Raw genomic sequence first — 19264 nt, 5'->3', positions numbered from 1 at the left:
TATGTTGGTGGTGACAGTAATAATGATGATAATAATAATAACAATGACGCTAACAGTGATAATAATCATGGTAATAACAATGATGATGGTAATGATAACAATAATGACAGTAATGATGATAATAATAACTACTTTCATAATTTTTTTTCACAATTTATATCTTTTCAAAAGTCCACAATTGACCATTGAGCTCAAGGGTTTAAATGGGTGTCCTATGACTGATTGCTGATATTAATAGATTCAAGTCTGCTTTGAACACACATTTTTTTTTTCTTTTTTACAGTGTAAGTGAACATGAAGCTCAGTACCATCACTGTAACTGGAATTGTATGTTTTTGTATAATCTTTCAATTTTTTGAGCACATAGGGACATATACACTGTGTGTTATGTGTTATATAAGCACTGTTTATTATTATTATTATGACACCAATGCTATTTAAAGCATATGTTTTGTTACATAATCAAAGTGGTATAACTGTCCATTTTCTGCAATATTCCTCATAATGAATGTTTATGACACAAAAGAAAGAGTAACAAAGTAGAAGAAACAAAAGTTTACCATTTGCTACTGAGATATGACAAATACATAGAAAGCACTATAGCTTTGATATGAATGAATGCCAAATATGGGATGTTTAACTATATTTTAAACCACTTAATGTATGGTTGCATTACAAATGAAACGCAATCACTTCTGATGGATATTTTGTCTTGCAATGTTGTCATTAATTATGACTATGATCTGATGTGATGTAGGGTACTCCAAGGACGTTCACGTATATGGACAGTTGTGATGCGCTACCAAAGATGTTAGGATTTGGTGCCATTGTAATTGCGTGATTGTGACTGTTGGTTGTGATTGTGTGTTGTGATGTGGTATAAAGGCATATATTCTGAGATTAGGTGTGTTGGGTAATGGCTTTTATGATTCTAGTGGTGTGGTTTGTAGTATCAATACATCATGTATGTAGCAAAGGGAAGCAGCAGTTTAAAGGCATTGCTTCACAATGCCACTTTAAAGATCTCAGCTGCATGGTCATCTGTGCTTCCCGTGTGTCTGATATTGTATAAAATTAAAGCTATTTTAGTATAATAGCAATGCTGTAAACCGGCACTGGTCCAACGGTCCAGGACCAGTAAAAATCACTTTTGGACCAGTAACTTTTTCATGAATAAACCAGTAAAAGATGGAAAAACTGGGTACCTACTGGTCAGACAAACAGGTCAGACCAGTAGAAATAATGGTTTAGTATGCAGCCCTGTATTTAGCAATATTAGCAAGTGACAGTGTCGAGTGATCATTATGTGCTTCGAAACGGATGAAACTCTTGAAGCGACTGGATTTATAATACCACTTGTCCTCCCCCCTCCCATTTGCGTGTGGAAGCACCTTGTACCATGGCGATATTTGATCATAGATATCTGTATAGTAACAGCATGATATGCAAAGTGTTCGTATATACCCAAGCATTTTCTATCTGTTTGAATATCATTATGCAGCCCTGTCACCTTAGCTTGATGTCATTGTTTCACGACAGTTTTATTAGGGCTGTTTTTCATTCATCATTTCAAATAGATTTGGTAATGGTATTTCCCTATTTTATTCGCTCCCTCTCAGGTGAACCTGGTCAACTCGTTGGCAAGATTCGAAAAGGGGACCCAGCGAGGGATTTTCATGGTTACGCAGACAAGCAGGCAAACAGCAAGAAAGTTGTCTACGACGTCCTGAAGAAAGGAGACATGGCATTCCTTTCTGGTATGTATGCACTCTTTTTGGAGGCTGAAAGGGGGCCATTTCTTTGGTTTTGAAGAAATTTCGCATGAAATTGTAAAGATAACTTTTAACAGAGCTTTCGAAGGAAGCGCAAAATTAGAGACTCTGTATCGCTCTTTGGCCCGAATTCTTGAAGGTGAGCAATTGAAACCATGGTTTAAACCATGGATAATTTGTATGGAGCACCAAATTACGAATCAGTTATGAAATCAGTCACAAAATCAGTCATTTCGTTAACAAAGCAATCATTTCATTGACAAATATTGTCATAAGAAAAATAAAAACCATAAAAAATGGTAATTACCCTCAAAGGTCTATGATAGAAAAAGAGTTACAATTTTGTGAATGACATTCAAGCGAATGGGAAGACAGGGATAAAGATTTAATCAATCTGGAAGCTACTGAGAGTGCCATTAAACATACCCCCCCCCCCTTCTTTCAGGCCTTATAAATCATGGAAAGTAGAAATCTTTGTGGACTGTCCCGCAATGTGTAACAACAGAAACACACAGTACATTTCGAGGGTTTTAGTACTGTGTCTTACAAATTAAAGATGGCAAGCTCTTTTCTGCAGCCAAATTGAAACAATTGTTTCTATTCTTGTGTGGCAGTTGTTTACTGTTAATCTTTAAAGAATGTCTAAAGTTAAAACTGTGGTCAGAATTAGCAGGAGTTGAATGGTTGGTTTCATACTTATCATCCTTGGTACTAGTGTACTCAAATTGTGATATTAGTAGGCAGCTACAGCATGGCATTGCATGGGTATTTAGTTATCTTATGCAAATAAAACTATCAGAACTGGCGTGGTTACGATGTGTGTGGTTCTCCATGCTCAACCACTACCAAGTAACACTCCTTGACTTTAGACCCTTTAATTCTTAATTGCCTGTGATCAAGAGAGATGTTAGTTTGTAGTAGGTCAAAGGTTTGTGCACTACGTGTATGTTTACACAGGGTAGTGTTTATTTTTGTGAGATATCTGATTATTTTATACAAAGTGCATAATCACCCAGCTTGAGTGCCTGCCAAACAACTAATATTAGATACTGCAGGAATCCAAAGGTGAATGGATAGAAATGACTTGATTATCATCTTCTGTTTTCCTTGTTACGAAGTTTTTAGCTCACCTGAGCCAAAGGCTCAAGTGAGCTATTGCGATCGCCCTTCGTCCTGGCGTCCGTCGTGCGTCGTGCGTCGTGCGTCGTGCGTCGTCCGTCGTCCGTCGTCCGTCGTCCGTCGTGCGTCTGTGCGTAAACTTTTTACATTTTCATCTTCTTCTTGAAAAACCCCAAGACCGATTTTCATCAAACTTGGCAGGTAGCATCCCTAGGGGGTTAGGAACTCAATTTGTTAAAATGGGCACCATGCCCCACCCAGGGGGCCCCCAGGGGGGCCCAAACCCGCCCAAAATTAAGGAATCTGTAAAAATCTTCTTCTCTAGAACCAGAAGTGATAGAGCTAAGTTAATACTATGAGTTAGTACATTGATGACTGTAGTTTCAAGTTTGTTCATGGCAGAATCAGGGGTGCCCCCCTTGGGACCCAGGGAGGGGGGTGGGGAAGGTTCTAATGGGGCCTAAATTGTACATTTTCATCGTCTTCTTGAGAACCCCATGACCCATTTTCACCAAACTTGGCAGGTAGCATCCCTAGGGGGTTAGGAAATCAATTTGTGAAAATGGGCACCATGCCCCACCCAGGGGGCCCCCAGGGGGCCCAAACCCCCCAAAATTAAGGAATATCCGCAAAAATCTTCTTCTCTAGAACCAGAAGTGATAGAGCTAAGTTAATACTATGAGTTAGTACATTGATGACTGTAGTTTCAAGTTTGTTCATCTGGCAGAATCAGGGGTGCCCCCCTTGGGACCCAGGGGAGGGAGGGGGTGAGGAAGGGGTCCTAATGGGGCCTAAATTGTACATTTTTATCTTCTTCTTGAGAACCCCATGACCTATTTTCACCAAACTTGGCATGTAGCATCCCTAGGGGGTTAGGATCTCAATTTGTTAAAATGGGCACCATGCCCCACCCAGGGGGCCCCCAGGGGTCCCAAATCCCCCAAATGAAGGAATCTTTATAAATCTTCTCTAGAATCAGAAGTTATATATAGAGCTGAGATAATACTATGAGTGAGTACATTAATGACTGTAGTTTTCAAGTTTGTTCATAGGAGATCCAGGGGTGCCCCTCTTGGGTAGGGGGGGGGGGGGGGGTGGTGGTTGGAAGGGTCCAAATGGGGGCCTGAATTGTACATTTTCATCTTCTTCCTGAAAACCTCATGATGGATTTTTGTCAAACTTGGCAGGTAGCATCCCTAGGGGGTCAGGATCTCAATTTATCAAAATGGGCACCATGCCCCACCCAGAGGGCCCCAGGGGGCCCCCAATCCCCCCAAATTAAGGAATCTTAAAAAAATTGGGCCCTTATTGTACATTTTCATCTTCTACTTGAGAATGCCTGGTCAAATTTTGGTAGAGCTGTGAATAATTTAGATTAGTGACTGCGTGAAAGGTGAAACTTGCGATACTCAGGTGAGCGCTAGACCCGCGGGTCTCTTGTTCCTTCCCCCCTTTTTTCCCATACCTGGCACCAAAATGGTGTATGCTCCTTTTATGTTGTTACTTATTAGAATCCTATTGCTCTAAAACAAACTTGTCTTTGTGTGTGTTGTTCTGTTTTGTTTTTGTTTTTCCCTGCACACATTGTTGGAGTGTATGTAGCACATGTCAAGTTTAGAATACAGAGCTCACTATCTACACTGTATATTATGGTTCCTGACAGTGTAGTCCCACATGCATGATTTGTTGTTGTTGTTTCTTCTGTGCGTACAGGGGATGTACTGGTAATGGATGACTGTGGCTACTACTACTTCATGGACCGTTCTGGCGACACCTTCCGCTGGAAGGGAGAGAACGTCTCCACCACAGAGGTTGAGGCGATCATCAGCAATCTGATTGGACTGCATGATACTGTGGTCTATGGTGTGGAAGTACCTGGTAAGAACAACCTCGCGCTGAACGACCTCACAAATTTTCAAATCCGCTTTCGAGTGGCACACTGACACAATACTTTTATAAAGGAAACCGAAACCTAAATATGAATGTGGATTGAATGAAAGCAGCTGTATTGGTAGAATACATCAGTTTTGCAATCCTGTTCGCTGGCAGTTTAAAGTGTGTGTGTACCCTAAAATTCAAATTTCTAACATATATTGTAGTTCAATGTATTTGGTACTAAATGTTCCTAAGAATCTGGGAGTAAGAGGTTGCTCTCACACAAAGATATCGAATTATGGAGCACACCCATAGGGTGTGAAGGACAAGTTCACCCATTAAAATATACAGTGTATGTATGGTTTAAGTCAATGCAGCAATACAATGTATTAGTAGAACACATCAGTGAATGTTGGGTGAATTTAAAATCATACTGTATGACGGCCGTAATCTGGCAGAACTCCCTAAAAGTCGATTTTGGTCGATTTTCAGGTTTTGAGTGTTTTGTGTGTTTTTTCTCATGCTCTTTCAGGTGGGCCAAAAATAAGTTGTGATTCGGTACAGAAAGTTATTTTTAGAAAGTAATTTTGGCAAAATTCCTGAGGAGAGAGAGCGATTAATCTGGCAGAACTGCGTAAGTCGAGATACGAAATGAATTTTCCGATGTTAATCAGGCAGAACTGCGTAAGTCCACTTACGACAACGCTTGGACCAAGGTGTTCCTGCATCCCACACGGACATGGTATATCTTAACACGCGCGTGCGCGACCTTGGTAGTGACGAACGCGCTGCACGTTCAAGCTAGCAGTGCCTAGCTAGCTAGCTAGACACATTGTACGGCGCGGCTACGTGCATTGTACACGACGACAGTCACGCTAAAGCAATAACCCTCGTTACTCTTGGGGGAAATTGCCACTTTCTTTCCCTTCATAGACTGGCAGGCTTCAAAACAGGTCAATATGTGGTATGCCTTACTATTAAGTTTTGCCACAATCTAGTGTTTTTTAAGCCTAGAGCATTTCTAGGTCTAACAAACGTTATAGTTTGCATCTTGTCTGACATCACGCTCCAGTCAACTTTAGGCCTACTTAGTACTGCTGCAGCACTTGTCCATTGTTAGTGTACGTGAAATCAATGTACTGTGCGGTAGCGTAGGTCACGCGAACAACAATATCTGTAATCCATTGACCATAGCTTCTTATTTTGTTATACCCCCGCCAAACGAAGTTTGAAGGGGGTATATAGGAATCAGCGGACGGTCGGTCGGGCGGTCGGTCCGTTGCAAATCTTGCGTCGCGAACTGCTTCCTCAGTTTTCAACCGATTCCCATAAAACTTGGCACAGATGTGTGCCTTGGGTTGTAGATGTGCAAGACGTATTTTTTGACAGTACCCAAAAGTACGTTGCCATGGTAACGGCATATTATGGGCAAAAATGGGTACAAATCTTGCGTCGCGAACTCCTCCCACAGTTTTTGATCAATTTTTATGAAATTAGGTACAGATGTTCATCTGAGTATGTTAATGTGCAAGACACATATTTCCGCAGTGGCAAAAAGTGTGTTGCCATGGTAACAGCATGTTATTGGTAAAATATAGGGCAAAATGCTTCATGGCAAAACTGCTTCATCAGTGTTCTTCCAATTCTCATGGAATTCATATTGAATGTTTGTCTTAGGATATAGGTCAGCATGACACATTTCTTGACAGTGACAAAAAGTATGTTGCCATGGTAACAGCTCACATATTATGAGCCAAAATGATGGAAAATTTTGTGTTGCAAACTACTTCCTCAGTTTTTGCCCAATTTCCATGAAACTTGGTACAGATGTGTGCCTTTGGTTGTAGATGTGCAAGACGCATTTTTTGACAGTACCCGAAAGTACGTTGCCATGGTAACGGCATATTAATGGCAGAAGATCAAGGAAAGATCTTGCGGATTTAACTACCTCCTCAGTTTTTTGACCAAAGCTTATGAAATGTGGCACACACCTTGATCTTGGTGGGAAGATGTGGAAGACATATTTTTCGGACGTGTCGGAAGCTGCGTTGCCATGGTAACGGCATATAAATGGCAGAAGATCAAGGAAAGATCTTGCGGATTGAAATACTTCCTCTGTATTCGACTGAAGCTCATGAAATGTGGCACACACATTGGTCTTGGTGGGAAGATGTGCAAGACATATTTTTTGGACGTGTCGGAAGCTGCGTTGCCATGGTAACGGCATATTAATGGCGGAAGATCAAGGAAAGATCTTGTGGATTGAACTACTTCCTCAGTTTTTGACAAAAGCTTATGAAATGTGGCACACACAATAGTCTTGGTGGGAAGATGTGCAAGACATATTTTTCGGACGTGTCGGAAGCTGCGTTGCCATGGTAACGGCATTTAAATGGCAGAAGATCAAGGAAAGATAATTCCTTGGGTAAGACTGTCGTCACTGGGCGGGGGTATTAATCACCTTAAGTGATATTTCTAGCTTTTCATTGTAATAAGCGGTTAGCGGGCTTGGATCTATGGGATTGATCTCGAGAAGTTGAATGAATATCTAGGATACCGTCCATAACGATGGCATTTTCGATCCAATCCTACAGACGTCAGAAATTGACCAATACTAACACTTTTACACTGGTTACAGTTTACTTTTTAATACCGGTACCGTACCGGTACTCCCAGTAGAGTTGTGCAGTAGGGGCCTATTTTATAATAGACTACTGGGGCCTACCGTTACTTAACTTAGGCTGAATCGCCGGTTATTCTGTCTTTACTCAGTTTTCTATTTTTCTAGATTTGATTCAGCTAGACATTCTTGAAGTCTGTAATATGAAGAATCTAGAATCTACAGGTTAAAAGCTAAATTATAACCATTTAGCCCTAGAAATGAATCTGAAACTTAGATTTAGATCTGTGATCTACATTGACTATTACTAGGCATTATAGGCTATTAGACTTTATAGACTTACCATTAGTCATTAGATAGGCAGTTTAGGCTTTACATTGTTCTTAGATCTACTATAACATTAGTACTAGGCCTAGATCCCAATAGACAGTCTAGCTGTAGATTTAGCCCCTACCTGGATATAGAGTCTAGATCTAGAGTCTAGACTAGAAAATCTAGAAACCAATTTTCATTGATCTACTAGTCTGTTATAATGACGCCCCAAAATAGACGTCTGGATGTTACATAGACCTAGACAATCGAGTAGAAAGAGTTCGAGAGTTCTCGTACGTTTTAGGCCTGCGTAGATAGTAACGATTAGAACACTACTACCCTAACATTAGTACTGTAGTGACAATTAGGCCTACAGTAGGAGTCGACACAAACGAAACCTAGGCTAGGGTCTATTTTTTTTTCTAATAAAGCTGTAAATAAACTTTTAGTCAGGCCTAGCTCCTAGTATTCTTTAGTTTAAATAGAGTTTAGGCCTTCAGCCAAAAGGGTCTAGGCATACTCTTACTTCGGGCATAGAGTAGGATAATGATGAGATCAGTAGGCCTATCGTATGCAGATTCCTACGTACCGCTCTATTAGTCTCTAGATGTCTAGTGTATCGTTAGGCCTGAATAGACTACGGTCTAGACGGTCTACAGTGTAGTACCTGTAGTCTTGATGAACAATATACAGTGTAGCTTAACATCTAGAACCTAGTCTTAATCCAAATGATATGCTTCATGAGATCGACAATAACCCAAGCAGCAGCCAGGCTTTTGATGTAGCAGTACTTCTTGTGCCGCTAAATAATACTGAAACATGAACACAGACTGACAACATTTGGGGAAAGTAAGTTATTTTCCACATACAAATGAATGGATAAAATGAAATTAAATGTGAATCAATAATGATGACTTTATACAATACAAACATTTTTAAAAAATTGTACTCGATCTAAAATATTCATTGTTTTGACACTGCATCCGCTGAATAGTAAGGGGGTGGATGGTAAAATCTGATAGACAACCCACAGAAAATAGACCGAGATACGTAGTTCTGGTTGATAAGCACGTGGTTGACGACGAAAAGAGATACGTAGTTCTGCCTGATGAAACACGTGCTTATCAGGCAGAACTGCGTATCTCCTAGAGATACGCAGTTCTGCCTGAAAAACCCCCCGCATGGCCAAAAACTTACGCAGTTCTGGCTGATCAACCCGGGCACGTGACCAGAGATACGCAGTTCTGCCAGATTACGATCGCAAAAATTTGGCGACAATTAATCTGGCAGAACTGCGTAAGTTTTTTAAATTGGTAATTTTTACTACTTAAAAAGGTCAAATTGTCATTTTTTTGCTGGAAATAAATTCTTTAGACCAATTATGACCAAGAAAAGAGGAAAAATGCAACTCCTCGTATCTCAGTTTAGAAAGGTGTAACATTGAATCTTTAAACCCGATTTCTGGCGTAATGTGTGAAAGGAGATACGCAGTTCTGCCAGATTACGGCCGATGAGGCATTGTTATTGTCATAATGTTATTCTCGTTTATATTGTTCTCATTTAAAAGTAGCTAATAGTGTATCATTTTAATTCTTATTTTCCGTCATTTATTTTTTTCTCTCCAGGGGCGGAAGGGCGTGCAGGCATGGCAGCGATCGTAGACCCCAACAACTCACTCAATGTTTCGGCCCTATATCCCAAACTGAAGGCCAACCTTCCCAGTTACTCCGTGCCGCTTTTCCTGCGCATGCTTTCAAAGATGGACACAACAGGTATGGGAGTAACTCAAACGGATGATGTAGCTTTGGTTGAGATGGTGATTCAGATTTGAAATTTTGTGAGATAATTAGAAACCACTTTTTTCGAAACATTAAAGAGCATACAATTTTTAGTAAAATTCAAAATTTATTAATGTGATAAAAATTGATTTTGAAATGGTAGAAATATACAAAAACAAAGTAAAGCAAAGTGGTCCTAATAAAAGAGATTACATATTCTTCCTAATCTGTACTGAGTCACCATTGTGTTTCTTTTGGACTGAGGCAAATTGCTACACCTGAGTGGGCTGGCTAACTTTACACAAAGATCAAGTTGGTATGAATTACTGAATGCTGGTGAAAAAAAGCTTGACAAATTAACCCTAACTAGGCCAGGCTATTTAGGTAGATCATAGAGCCGGGGGGTGGGGTGGGGGGCCTCCCAGGCCCCCCCCCCCCTCCAGATCTCGGCCGTCGACCGCGCAATCGCGACGAAAATTGGCACACACATTGCCTATGTTGTAATCTAAAATACCATAAAGTTAAATTTAAAAAAAAATAATCATTTATGCTCAATTATGCTAATTTATGCATAATGATGCATGAAATCAGACAATTTGGTATAAATCACTAAATAAAGCTCAAAATGGGCACATTTTTTGTGTAAATATTCTTTTTAGTGTCCTGCGCAAATATAAGAGAAAAAATTTGTACCATCAGAAACAATTTCTTAAGTATTTTATTGTTTTTTGAAATTCTTATTTATTTCCTTGTTTTTTCGACTTTATGTTTTTCATTGTTTTTTCAATGAAACTTGTGTGTGACATTGTTCCGAACAAGAAAATATGTTATTAATTGATTTTAATCAATAAAACCCCAAAATAATCATGCTTTTATGAAATTTACCTGTAAGCACAGTTTGCATTGAAATTGTACAAGAATTCATGTTTTTGAGCAATTTTTGTACTGCCATGCACATACATATTTATGCGCAACTTCGGAACTGGGCGCCCGGGCATCGCAAATTTGGTGTCAAAAGATGCGTGAGACTCGAAAGAAAAAAGTCGTGAAATGTCGCGGCGATAGCTTTTCGCGTTAGCAATACATCGCGCGAAACGTCGGGGGGGGGGGGGGCCTTGGAGGCCCCCCTCCCCCGGCCTAGTTAGGGTTAAAGCTACATTGTATGTGCCTGGGCACCCAAAGAGTCAACATTAACTCATTTCCCACAAATTTCTGAAATCACCAGATAATTGGTTACAGAATCATTAAAAAAAAATGTTTGTATGTTTATTGTATATCATTTTGACTGATGTTATAAGTATGTATTATTAGCTTATATATCAGTATAGAAATGGTCAGTCTCATTAGTGCTATAGGATGTTTAGTAGTAGATGTGTCATATTAGTCATAACTTATTTCAAGAGAAAATGCAGCAAAACGAGCTGGTGCAGGATCATCGGTGACTCTTTTTTTTTTTCAGGCATGCTTGTTTATCTTCACACATCTGATGGAGTTTAGAGTCTTTTAACTAGAAAATCATTCATATTGGAAGAATATGGAGAGAGTAGGAACTGTAAACTCATTTTGAATACTTACTCTTGGGAAAGAGAGAAGAAAAATATAGTCTTCCCAATTTTTGTATTTGTTAGTGCAAGTAAAGTTATGATTATGATTTGTTCATTCATTCTTGTGTATTTTTATTATTCTCATTATTTTGTGTGTTCTGTTTGCCTTTCAGGAACCTTCAAAATCAAAAAGGTGCAGATCAGGAATGAGGGCTTCAACGTACGTCAGGTCAAAGACAAGCTCTTCTATCTCAATGCGCGGGCAGGGAAATATGAAGAGATCACTCCTGCTGTGTATGCTGACATTCAGTCTGGCAAAATCAAGTTATGATGCTTGTTCATCGTCTGCCCATCTCCTTTTTGTTGTGTAATTTCAATCTATTTGGCGACCGTAGGTAATTCAGTGAGATATATGCAATAAGAGAGAAATTGTGTTTCTACCTTATCATCTTTATTGAAATAGTCTATTTTTTTATGAGTGCAAAAACTGTGATTCCCATGTTTATTGTGTATTCTGTCGACAATCACGAGGCGTCGGGGACTGTTATACGTGAAATTACAGCTGTGAGGATGAGGGATAGAGAGAGAGCTTGTTAGCTGCATGCGGATTATCAGGGAAGATTTGGGGATAAAAGAAGAGATGATTTTATTTGGTATTTGAATCATAGAAAGCTTTGTAAGTCAAAGTCAGATAGTTCTGCAGGGCAGTCCTATTTTGACCCCCCCAAAAAAAAGAAAAAAGAAAAAAAAATCAGGAATCAGAAAGTGATGACATTTGTTATGGCATCCTTCACGTGTGTATTGATGAAGTTGTCAGTATTAAAGTTCCAGTATCCCTATTATGCTTTGATTGATCACCCGTTTGTGATCCTACATTGTTGTGTGCACCGAAAGAACAAATCAAGGAAGGTGTTCTTTAAAGGACAAGTCCACCTTCATATACATGTGGTTTGAGTAAATGCAACAACATTAGTAGAACACATCAGTGAAAGTTTGGGGAAAATCGGACAATCCGTTCAAAAGTTATGAATTTTTGAAGGATCTGCGCAGTCACTGCTGGATGAGAAGACTACTACAGTGTATGACGTCACATGCGTACAACGATATATAGAAAATGATAAGAGAATTTCACGAAACTTAACCATTTGAACAAAGTGCACATTTCTTTGACTTGTTACTGACGTATGTTAAGGGTAATATTATGCCCCCTGCCTTCTGAAAGAGAGAAGTTGAGTATTCTTTTGTTATGTGAGAAAAGTGAAAATATGTTGAATTTTCTTTCTTTATATCGTTGTACTCATGTGACATCACAAGCTATAGTAGTCTTCTCATCAAGCCGTGACTGAGCAGAAACTTTAAAAATTCATAACTTTTTAACAGATTGTCCGATTTTGCTCAATCTCTCACTGATGTGTTCTACTAATATTGTCGCATTCACTCAATCCACATGTCTATTAAGGTGAACTTGTCCTTTAAAGAACAATGGGAATGCTAATGGGGTCCATGGACCTCACATGTGCTGGTGTTTTTCTTCTAGGCACATTTTCCTTAAATTGTATGCGTTATGTCTTTTTTCTGAGCACACGATGATAATCAGATATGACAATTGTTATCAAGTCTTCTCATAATTTTGTTTGCATACAAGTGAGTGTAATAAGACTTGTATGGCCGATGCAGAACACACCCTTTCTGTTTCTCATTGTCTTTCAAGAAGCAAGCTGTCTATCCCTGCAGCCAAAACACTGTAAATGTGAAATAATTTGCAGTATGGAAATACTGAAAGTTTCCACTTTTCAACAGTACATAGACTATCTGTTTAACTGTCAGAGTATGTGATGGACACGTGCTGGTGAAATGTGATGATTTTTAGAATTGTTCTTGTAAATGAAAAATCAGATTGAATACCCTATTACGTATCCACGCAGAAGATATTCACTAATTTTAGCGATGCCATAAGTTCCATATGGGTTCATCAAAGTTAAAGTTTGTCGGATACAGCAAAATTGGCACAAATTTTTATCTCAAGTAGCACAATATCCATATCGACAGCTTCAAATCATTCTTGCAGTACTTCTCCCTGAGATATTCTACAGTTTTGTTCTGTGGCTGGGTAATGTGTTGTGTTGTTTTGTTTGTTTGTTTGTTTGTTTGTTTGTGTTTTTTTTTTGGGGGGGGGGGGGCGGTGAGGGAGGGGGGCCTGCAGGGGTCAAGAGCTAATGATCCCCCCTCTTTCCCCCGGCCCCTGTTGATATGGGCTAATACGTGTGTAACGACAGACTTCATGCTCCAAACTTTGTGTTGAGCTAGGAACATGGATTTCTTTATTTTGAAGATTTCATCGCAGATCCATATTGAAATAATTATGCATATAAAGATCATACTGTTTGCAAATATGTATTTTGCTGCATTTGAATCTGATCATCCTCGTACAACCCTTAACTAGTTGATTCTGATTTCAGGATTGTTAATTATGTGCCTTACATGTAGTTGCTGTATTCTTATCAATCGTTCCCTTCCCATCTGTCGCCGGACAATCTGTTCACGTGAGCATCAAATCTGCTTTGATATACCATACCAGGTTATTCAGTGCAACAAGCATGCACTATCTCAGCTGTACATGTTGACAATCCCAAGTGGTCTACAATAGATCATCCCTTGCACATTAATTTCCTTTTCTTTGTTTGTGTGTCTATTTGTTTATTTGTTTTTGTTACTGGTCGCATAGTTGAGACAATTGCAGGACAATCTCTTTATTGCAAGGTGATGGAGTTTGATTGTTTAGAAAAAAGAGTACATGTACACAGGCAGACATTTGAATTTATTCTTTACAAAGAGAGTAGCTTAAAAGCATAAAGATAACTTTTGTTCTATGAGTCAGAGATTAGATTAGTGTAGAAACAAAACAAAACAAAGACAAAGTCAGTAAGATTTATCAATTACCAAGACCTTTTCAATCGTTGATTGTTCCTTTGAACCAACTGTGTGTAGCATAGGCAAACTATAAAGGTAATTACTGCATCTTGTTGCTACCTGGGTAAGAACGGGGAAGATTCTTCAAGCACTGATGGTGCAACATTGCATATAACGTGTAGAAACACCAAATATAGTTTTGTATACATGTGAATGTGTGTGTATGTGTGCGTGTGTTTGTGTGCAAGAAAGACTTTCAGCAATTTACAATGATTGGACTGATGTGCCTTTGAAATTCTTACTCTGAGCTCCTTTGTATAGTAGGAATAAATATCACATTTCTCATTAGCTACACATTCTAAGCATCAAAACAAGATGAATGTGTGTGTGTGTGTGTGTTTTAGATATTGATTTGATGTACTTTGTATAACTGTAGTAGAAAAAAAGAATTATGGCGATTTCTGTAACCTAGCAACTCTGGTTCATTGTAAAAAAAATATGAATAACTTTAAGTGTTGGAGATTTTGTTTGTCAGTATTTGTGTACTCTATTTTACATGAGTGTTATTTTTGTTTTTACCTTGTAAAGTTGGTAGCATAGCATGACTGTGATTCTTTGTATGAAAAGACATGTTTAAAATGATGGCGCTTGTCACCACTTGTCTTGCGATACATACTGCAGGTGCAATGGAAGCCTTAACAAAAGGGGCTGTCCTTGTGAACACCTCGTATCTTGCACTATACAAATGTATATCTATATAACTATAGATAAACTAGTGACTCCTACATGACGACCTAAGCCTTTAGATTCAAAGGCTTTGGCCTGAAGTCAACAAGTGTTATAACTATGGACACAAGTCTATTTGAATCTTGTGAAGAGGAAAGGAAGTACAGTGGAATCTTGTTATAATGAGGTCAGCCGTACAAAACCATTTTACAATGGGGTGAATTTTTAGGTCCTTGTATTTGTACCCTGATTTAGTAAGAAACGGGATATGACACAGTAATTGTCAGTTAGAAGAGGTTTCACTAGTCAACATTAAGTCAAGTATAAGGGTAATACAAGAGCAAGCAAAATGGTCGGTGTCCTCCAGTCTCCTACCAATGAGAGTGAGGCTAAACTTGATCTGTGAGTCGAATAAATCCCACTAGAACCCATGTGAATTGTCTTCCAAGACGTTAACATGTTTTATATATGTACCCTCCTGCAGCATTTTTCGTGAAGTATGGTCAGGGAGGTGTTAGAGAAGGAAAAGTATTAAGAATCTCTCCTTTGTGCCCATGCTCAAGTTACAATACGCTTTATTGCAGGTTCTGATATATATTGCTTTGACAAAAGAGAGCATTTATGTTTAATTATGCTTCATTCCTCACTAATAGCAAACCTAGGGATCAGTAGTTCGCTGTCCCTATCAATATTTTTGGCAGCAAGTATTTTGTGTGCACAGGACACACAAAGAAACACACACTAACCAATTTCTTAATCCTAGAGATTCAACATTTTGGTGCCAAACTTGGTTAACAGAATCATGCTCAAATGTTCATAAGATGGTTAAATGTTAACTTTTTGTGACATTTAGAGTGTCTTGTTTTCCCGCCTGTCCTGAGGCATTAGTAACAAGAAGATTTGAAGAAAAACGGGAAAGATTTGTTCTGCATTACATTGCTACCAAGTTCCATTCAGGTTTGTTCCCTATTTCTCTGAAAGACCCTGTACAGTTTAAAATTGTTGAAATCAAGAACCTCTAAGGTTGGTCTCCATATCCAAACTGTATGGAAGAGTGGATTGGAGCATGAAAAAACATACAAGCCATCTAAAGCATTCAATGGTCATGCTATTGAACCTACGCATAAATTTTCTTAAAATTTCGAAGAGATTCCTCTCCTCTAACACCTCCCTGGGTGATACAATTGCTATAAAAACAGAAAACGTGTAACAATAAATTGCTCTTTACTCACCAGTCCGTACATTCCATTCTTAGTCACCTTGTACTGTATATTGAATTCATTGCATGCACGATGTATAAGTGCAACTTTGCATTCATCCAGGTATTCAAGTTCGAAAGAATGCAACTTTTATACCACCTAGATATAAGCAGTGATTAGAAATGAAATATTGATCTTTGTGTAGGCATGCCAAGTTAATGCAACATGTTGAAAAGCGTGCTCGTTATACCACTTTTTACATGAAAACAGGACTAGAGTACACGTACCTGTATTCTTTATCACTTTGATAACTTACAAGTTTTAGTGAGATGCATTAAAAACTGTTTTACTTATGCTGTAAACATTTTAAAATCAGATTGCAGTAATAATTGATTCACATTGCTATAATCTTGTGACTAGTGAATGTATTACACTATAATAGTCTTAGTGGTAAACTTTCATTATCACTTGCAAGACACAATTCCTGTGTGCTTTAGATATAAAGTTTGCATGAAGGTAGGTTTTGAGGTTTTATATACAAAATATGAACATGCTTTACAATCATATATTATCTCATTTGATACATTGGAGTGTTAGATCTCTTCTATGTAATTATTTATGCATGCCTATCTAGTGCGAATGATTTGCATGTTTGGTACAATTTGATCTTTCAGAAGAACGTTTATGCTGAGATCTCTTTGATTGTGATAGTTGAGATCTCTTTGATTGTGATACAGGGTTTTATCTTTCTTTCTTTTTTGTGTCATACATTGTAGTTTTCCAAAGAATTCAATGTTGAGAGTTAATGTGCAGCAGCACACATATGATTTTATTAGTGACATCTAGGTCCCAACTTCAATCAACTTGATCCTTTGTGCCAATACATAGTTACCAGTGTGTTTGCTTTGCTGGACAAATTATTTTCATTTTTTTTTGTGTGTCACATCGTTCTGTTGAGAGACATTTCCTGTAATGTCCATGCAATACTGAAGATGATCACGTCATTACACTGCGTTCATACTTGTGTGAATATAAAAATGATTTTATAACTCATATTTGCAGGGATAGATTAAATGAGTGAAACAGATCAGCAAGTTTTAAGCGAGAAGCTTCTATAAGAAGTGTCGTGGTTCGAGTTTGTACGTGCATGTGTGTGTGTGTGTGTGTGTGTGTGTGTGTGTGTGTGTGTGTGGTTATGGGTGTGTGGTTGTTTGAACATACACTGTGATTGTCTCTTTTTACTGTGAATCTCCCTCCTCAAACCAGATCTGAGGTATTGTCTCATTTTGTATTTCCATCAACACATCAACAACACGTATATGCATACATTTAATACAAAATATGAATTTGTCAGTGTATATCTAATATTGAGTAATTTGACTTTTTGAAATATACAGATCAAGACATATGAAAAACAAAACATGCAGATAATTAAAACAAGTATACACCTTATTTGGAATAGAAACCAAGAGTACAATACATGTAAAGCGTTGGAAAAGAGTGATCTAAATTATATTAGTAGGAAGCAAAGCCTGTAAATCGTAGATAATCGGGGGAAAAAAACCTACACTGTATAAACAGTAAACATATCTAATTAATGATAAAGGGAAACATACCATAAACGGTTCTCGTAAGGTGTAAGGAAATATAAACATATATAGAATAACACAATGCTATGGTAAGGACATTGCTCATTACAATACGTGTATACCTCGTCAATGCGGTGACAAAACAACACACATGCAGTACACACAAGTTGTCACGCAATATCGAGCAAAACAAATATGAAAAGAAATAAAAGCAATAAGAAAGGATCTCATATTGTAACAGGAACAAGAGCACAATAACATTACAACAACCAGAAACGAGGAGAAAGGAGGAGAAGAGAAGAGAGGTCAGTGAACACACGACTCCATCGCCGGGACAAGTGAAAGTAAAAAAAGTTATTACATTATGATATACATGTAATTATCTAATATATATATATATATATATATATATATATATATATATATATATATATATATATATATATAAGTGACGTCAATGGACTAAACCAGTGGCCCGTTGCATAAAACTTACCACTGAATTTCAATGGTAACTACCGTCAAAATTAGGCGTCACAGCCAATCAGCATCAAGGATTATAAAATTTACCGCTAAAATGAAGAATTACCGCTAGAAAGGAGCGGTAAGTCCAGCGGTAAGGGTTTTATGCAACAGGGCCCAGAACATGGCGGACATGCAAGGACAGTTAATCATAACATTGGCAGCAAAACTTGCACAAGAGACCGAGTGGCTCTGATGTTGGGTAGCAGCAACCCCTTCAATTGAGCTTTCGGGCTAATTGCCCTTCATAATCTACAATTACAAGTATAACGCATAAGAACATTCAAACAAAATAAACCACGGTGTAAAATCAAACTGAACTCAACTGAATTTTGTTTAGCTAATTTAAAACCTGGGTCCATCATTAACAAACGTATTTTGAGTACTGTGCAGTTCTCACTAGGGGAAATGGAATTCATTGGATCGTCGTGTGGGATAGCTGCATGCGTATGTGACTATTTCGATGATATAATTCACAGAATATCTTATTTAAGTAAATTACACAAAATAGTAAAACGGAGGGAAACCTAAAGTATCGTAGCTTGTAAAGATTACCGATAAATGACGTAATCGCCACGCATGGAGCGATGGGATTATTGTAACAACCGACGTACATTCCACATACAGTACGCACATTCTGTCATCAATAATACTGGAAAGTGCAGTAAATAGAAATAACGTTTGTCTGTACTTTCACAGGGGCCCATAGTTCATGTTTTTTGTGTCATTCAAGAAAGTTATGTTCAATAGTATCCTGTGCACCCGCTACCGCCTGTATGGACAAGCAGCACCCATAGATTTTGATGAGGGCTATGAAGTACGAGATCCATATCTTTTGTATTAAAAAAACAAACAAACATGTTTTTGTACGATCACCTGGTGCCATATCTGCACAATAGCAACGCATCATTATACTTGACCCAAGTACGACAAAGTCTTGTTAAACTATTTCCTACTCTTTAAAATCTACACTCATAAGTCGTAGGGCCTATTTGATAAAATCATAATTATTCCCACTCATTAAGTTAAGACATATTATATAACGACAAAGAGATCCTTGTCATTTGACTGGATGTTTGACATTGAGCATATTATAGTCCATTTCATTATGACGTCATCATCCGTGCAATTGTGGCTCCATTTACCGTGGAATTTTGATTCCATACCAGTGGCGGAATGGGGGGGGGGGGGGGGGGGGGGGGGGTGGGGTGGGGGGGGGGGTGCAACCGGCCCACGCCCCCTGTTATGGCACAAATTGTCGCCCTTCATAAATTGGCGACAAATTGTGCTGCTTGTGCAGT

At 38.4% G+C, this 19264-nt stretch overlaps 1 protein-coding gene across 1 annotated transcript in view; it reads left to right on the top strand.

The window, feature by feature from the left end:
* Positions 1–11920, top strand: part of LOC139721732 (long-chain fatty acid transport protein 4-like) — a 34096-nt gene extending 22176 nt beyond the window's left edge. The window contains 4 exon segments of the mRNA XM_071633053.1: positions 1620–1757; positions 4605–4769; positions 9324–9470; positions 11194–11920. Of these exon segments, the coding sequence (XP_071489154.1) occupies positions 1620–1757; positions 4605–4769; positions 9324–9470; positions 11194–11351 (608 nt within the window). The 3' untranslated portion in view covers positions 11352–11920.
* Positions 11921–19264: the final 7344 nt, after the last annotated feature.

This window comes from Diadema antillarum, unplaced genomic scaffold (genome assembly GCF_040938485.1).
Source record: "Diadema antillarum isolate AM-2024a unplaced genomic scaffold, OU_Dant_1.0 scf00000148, whole genome shotgun sequence".
NCBI lineage: Eukaryota > Metazoa > Echinodermata > Echinoidea > Diadematoida > Diadematidae > Diadema > Diadema antillarum.
This window is presented reverse-complemented; position numbering and strand designations above follow the sequence as displayed.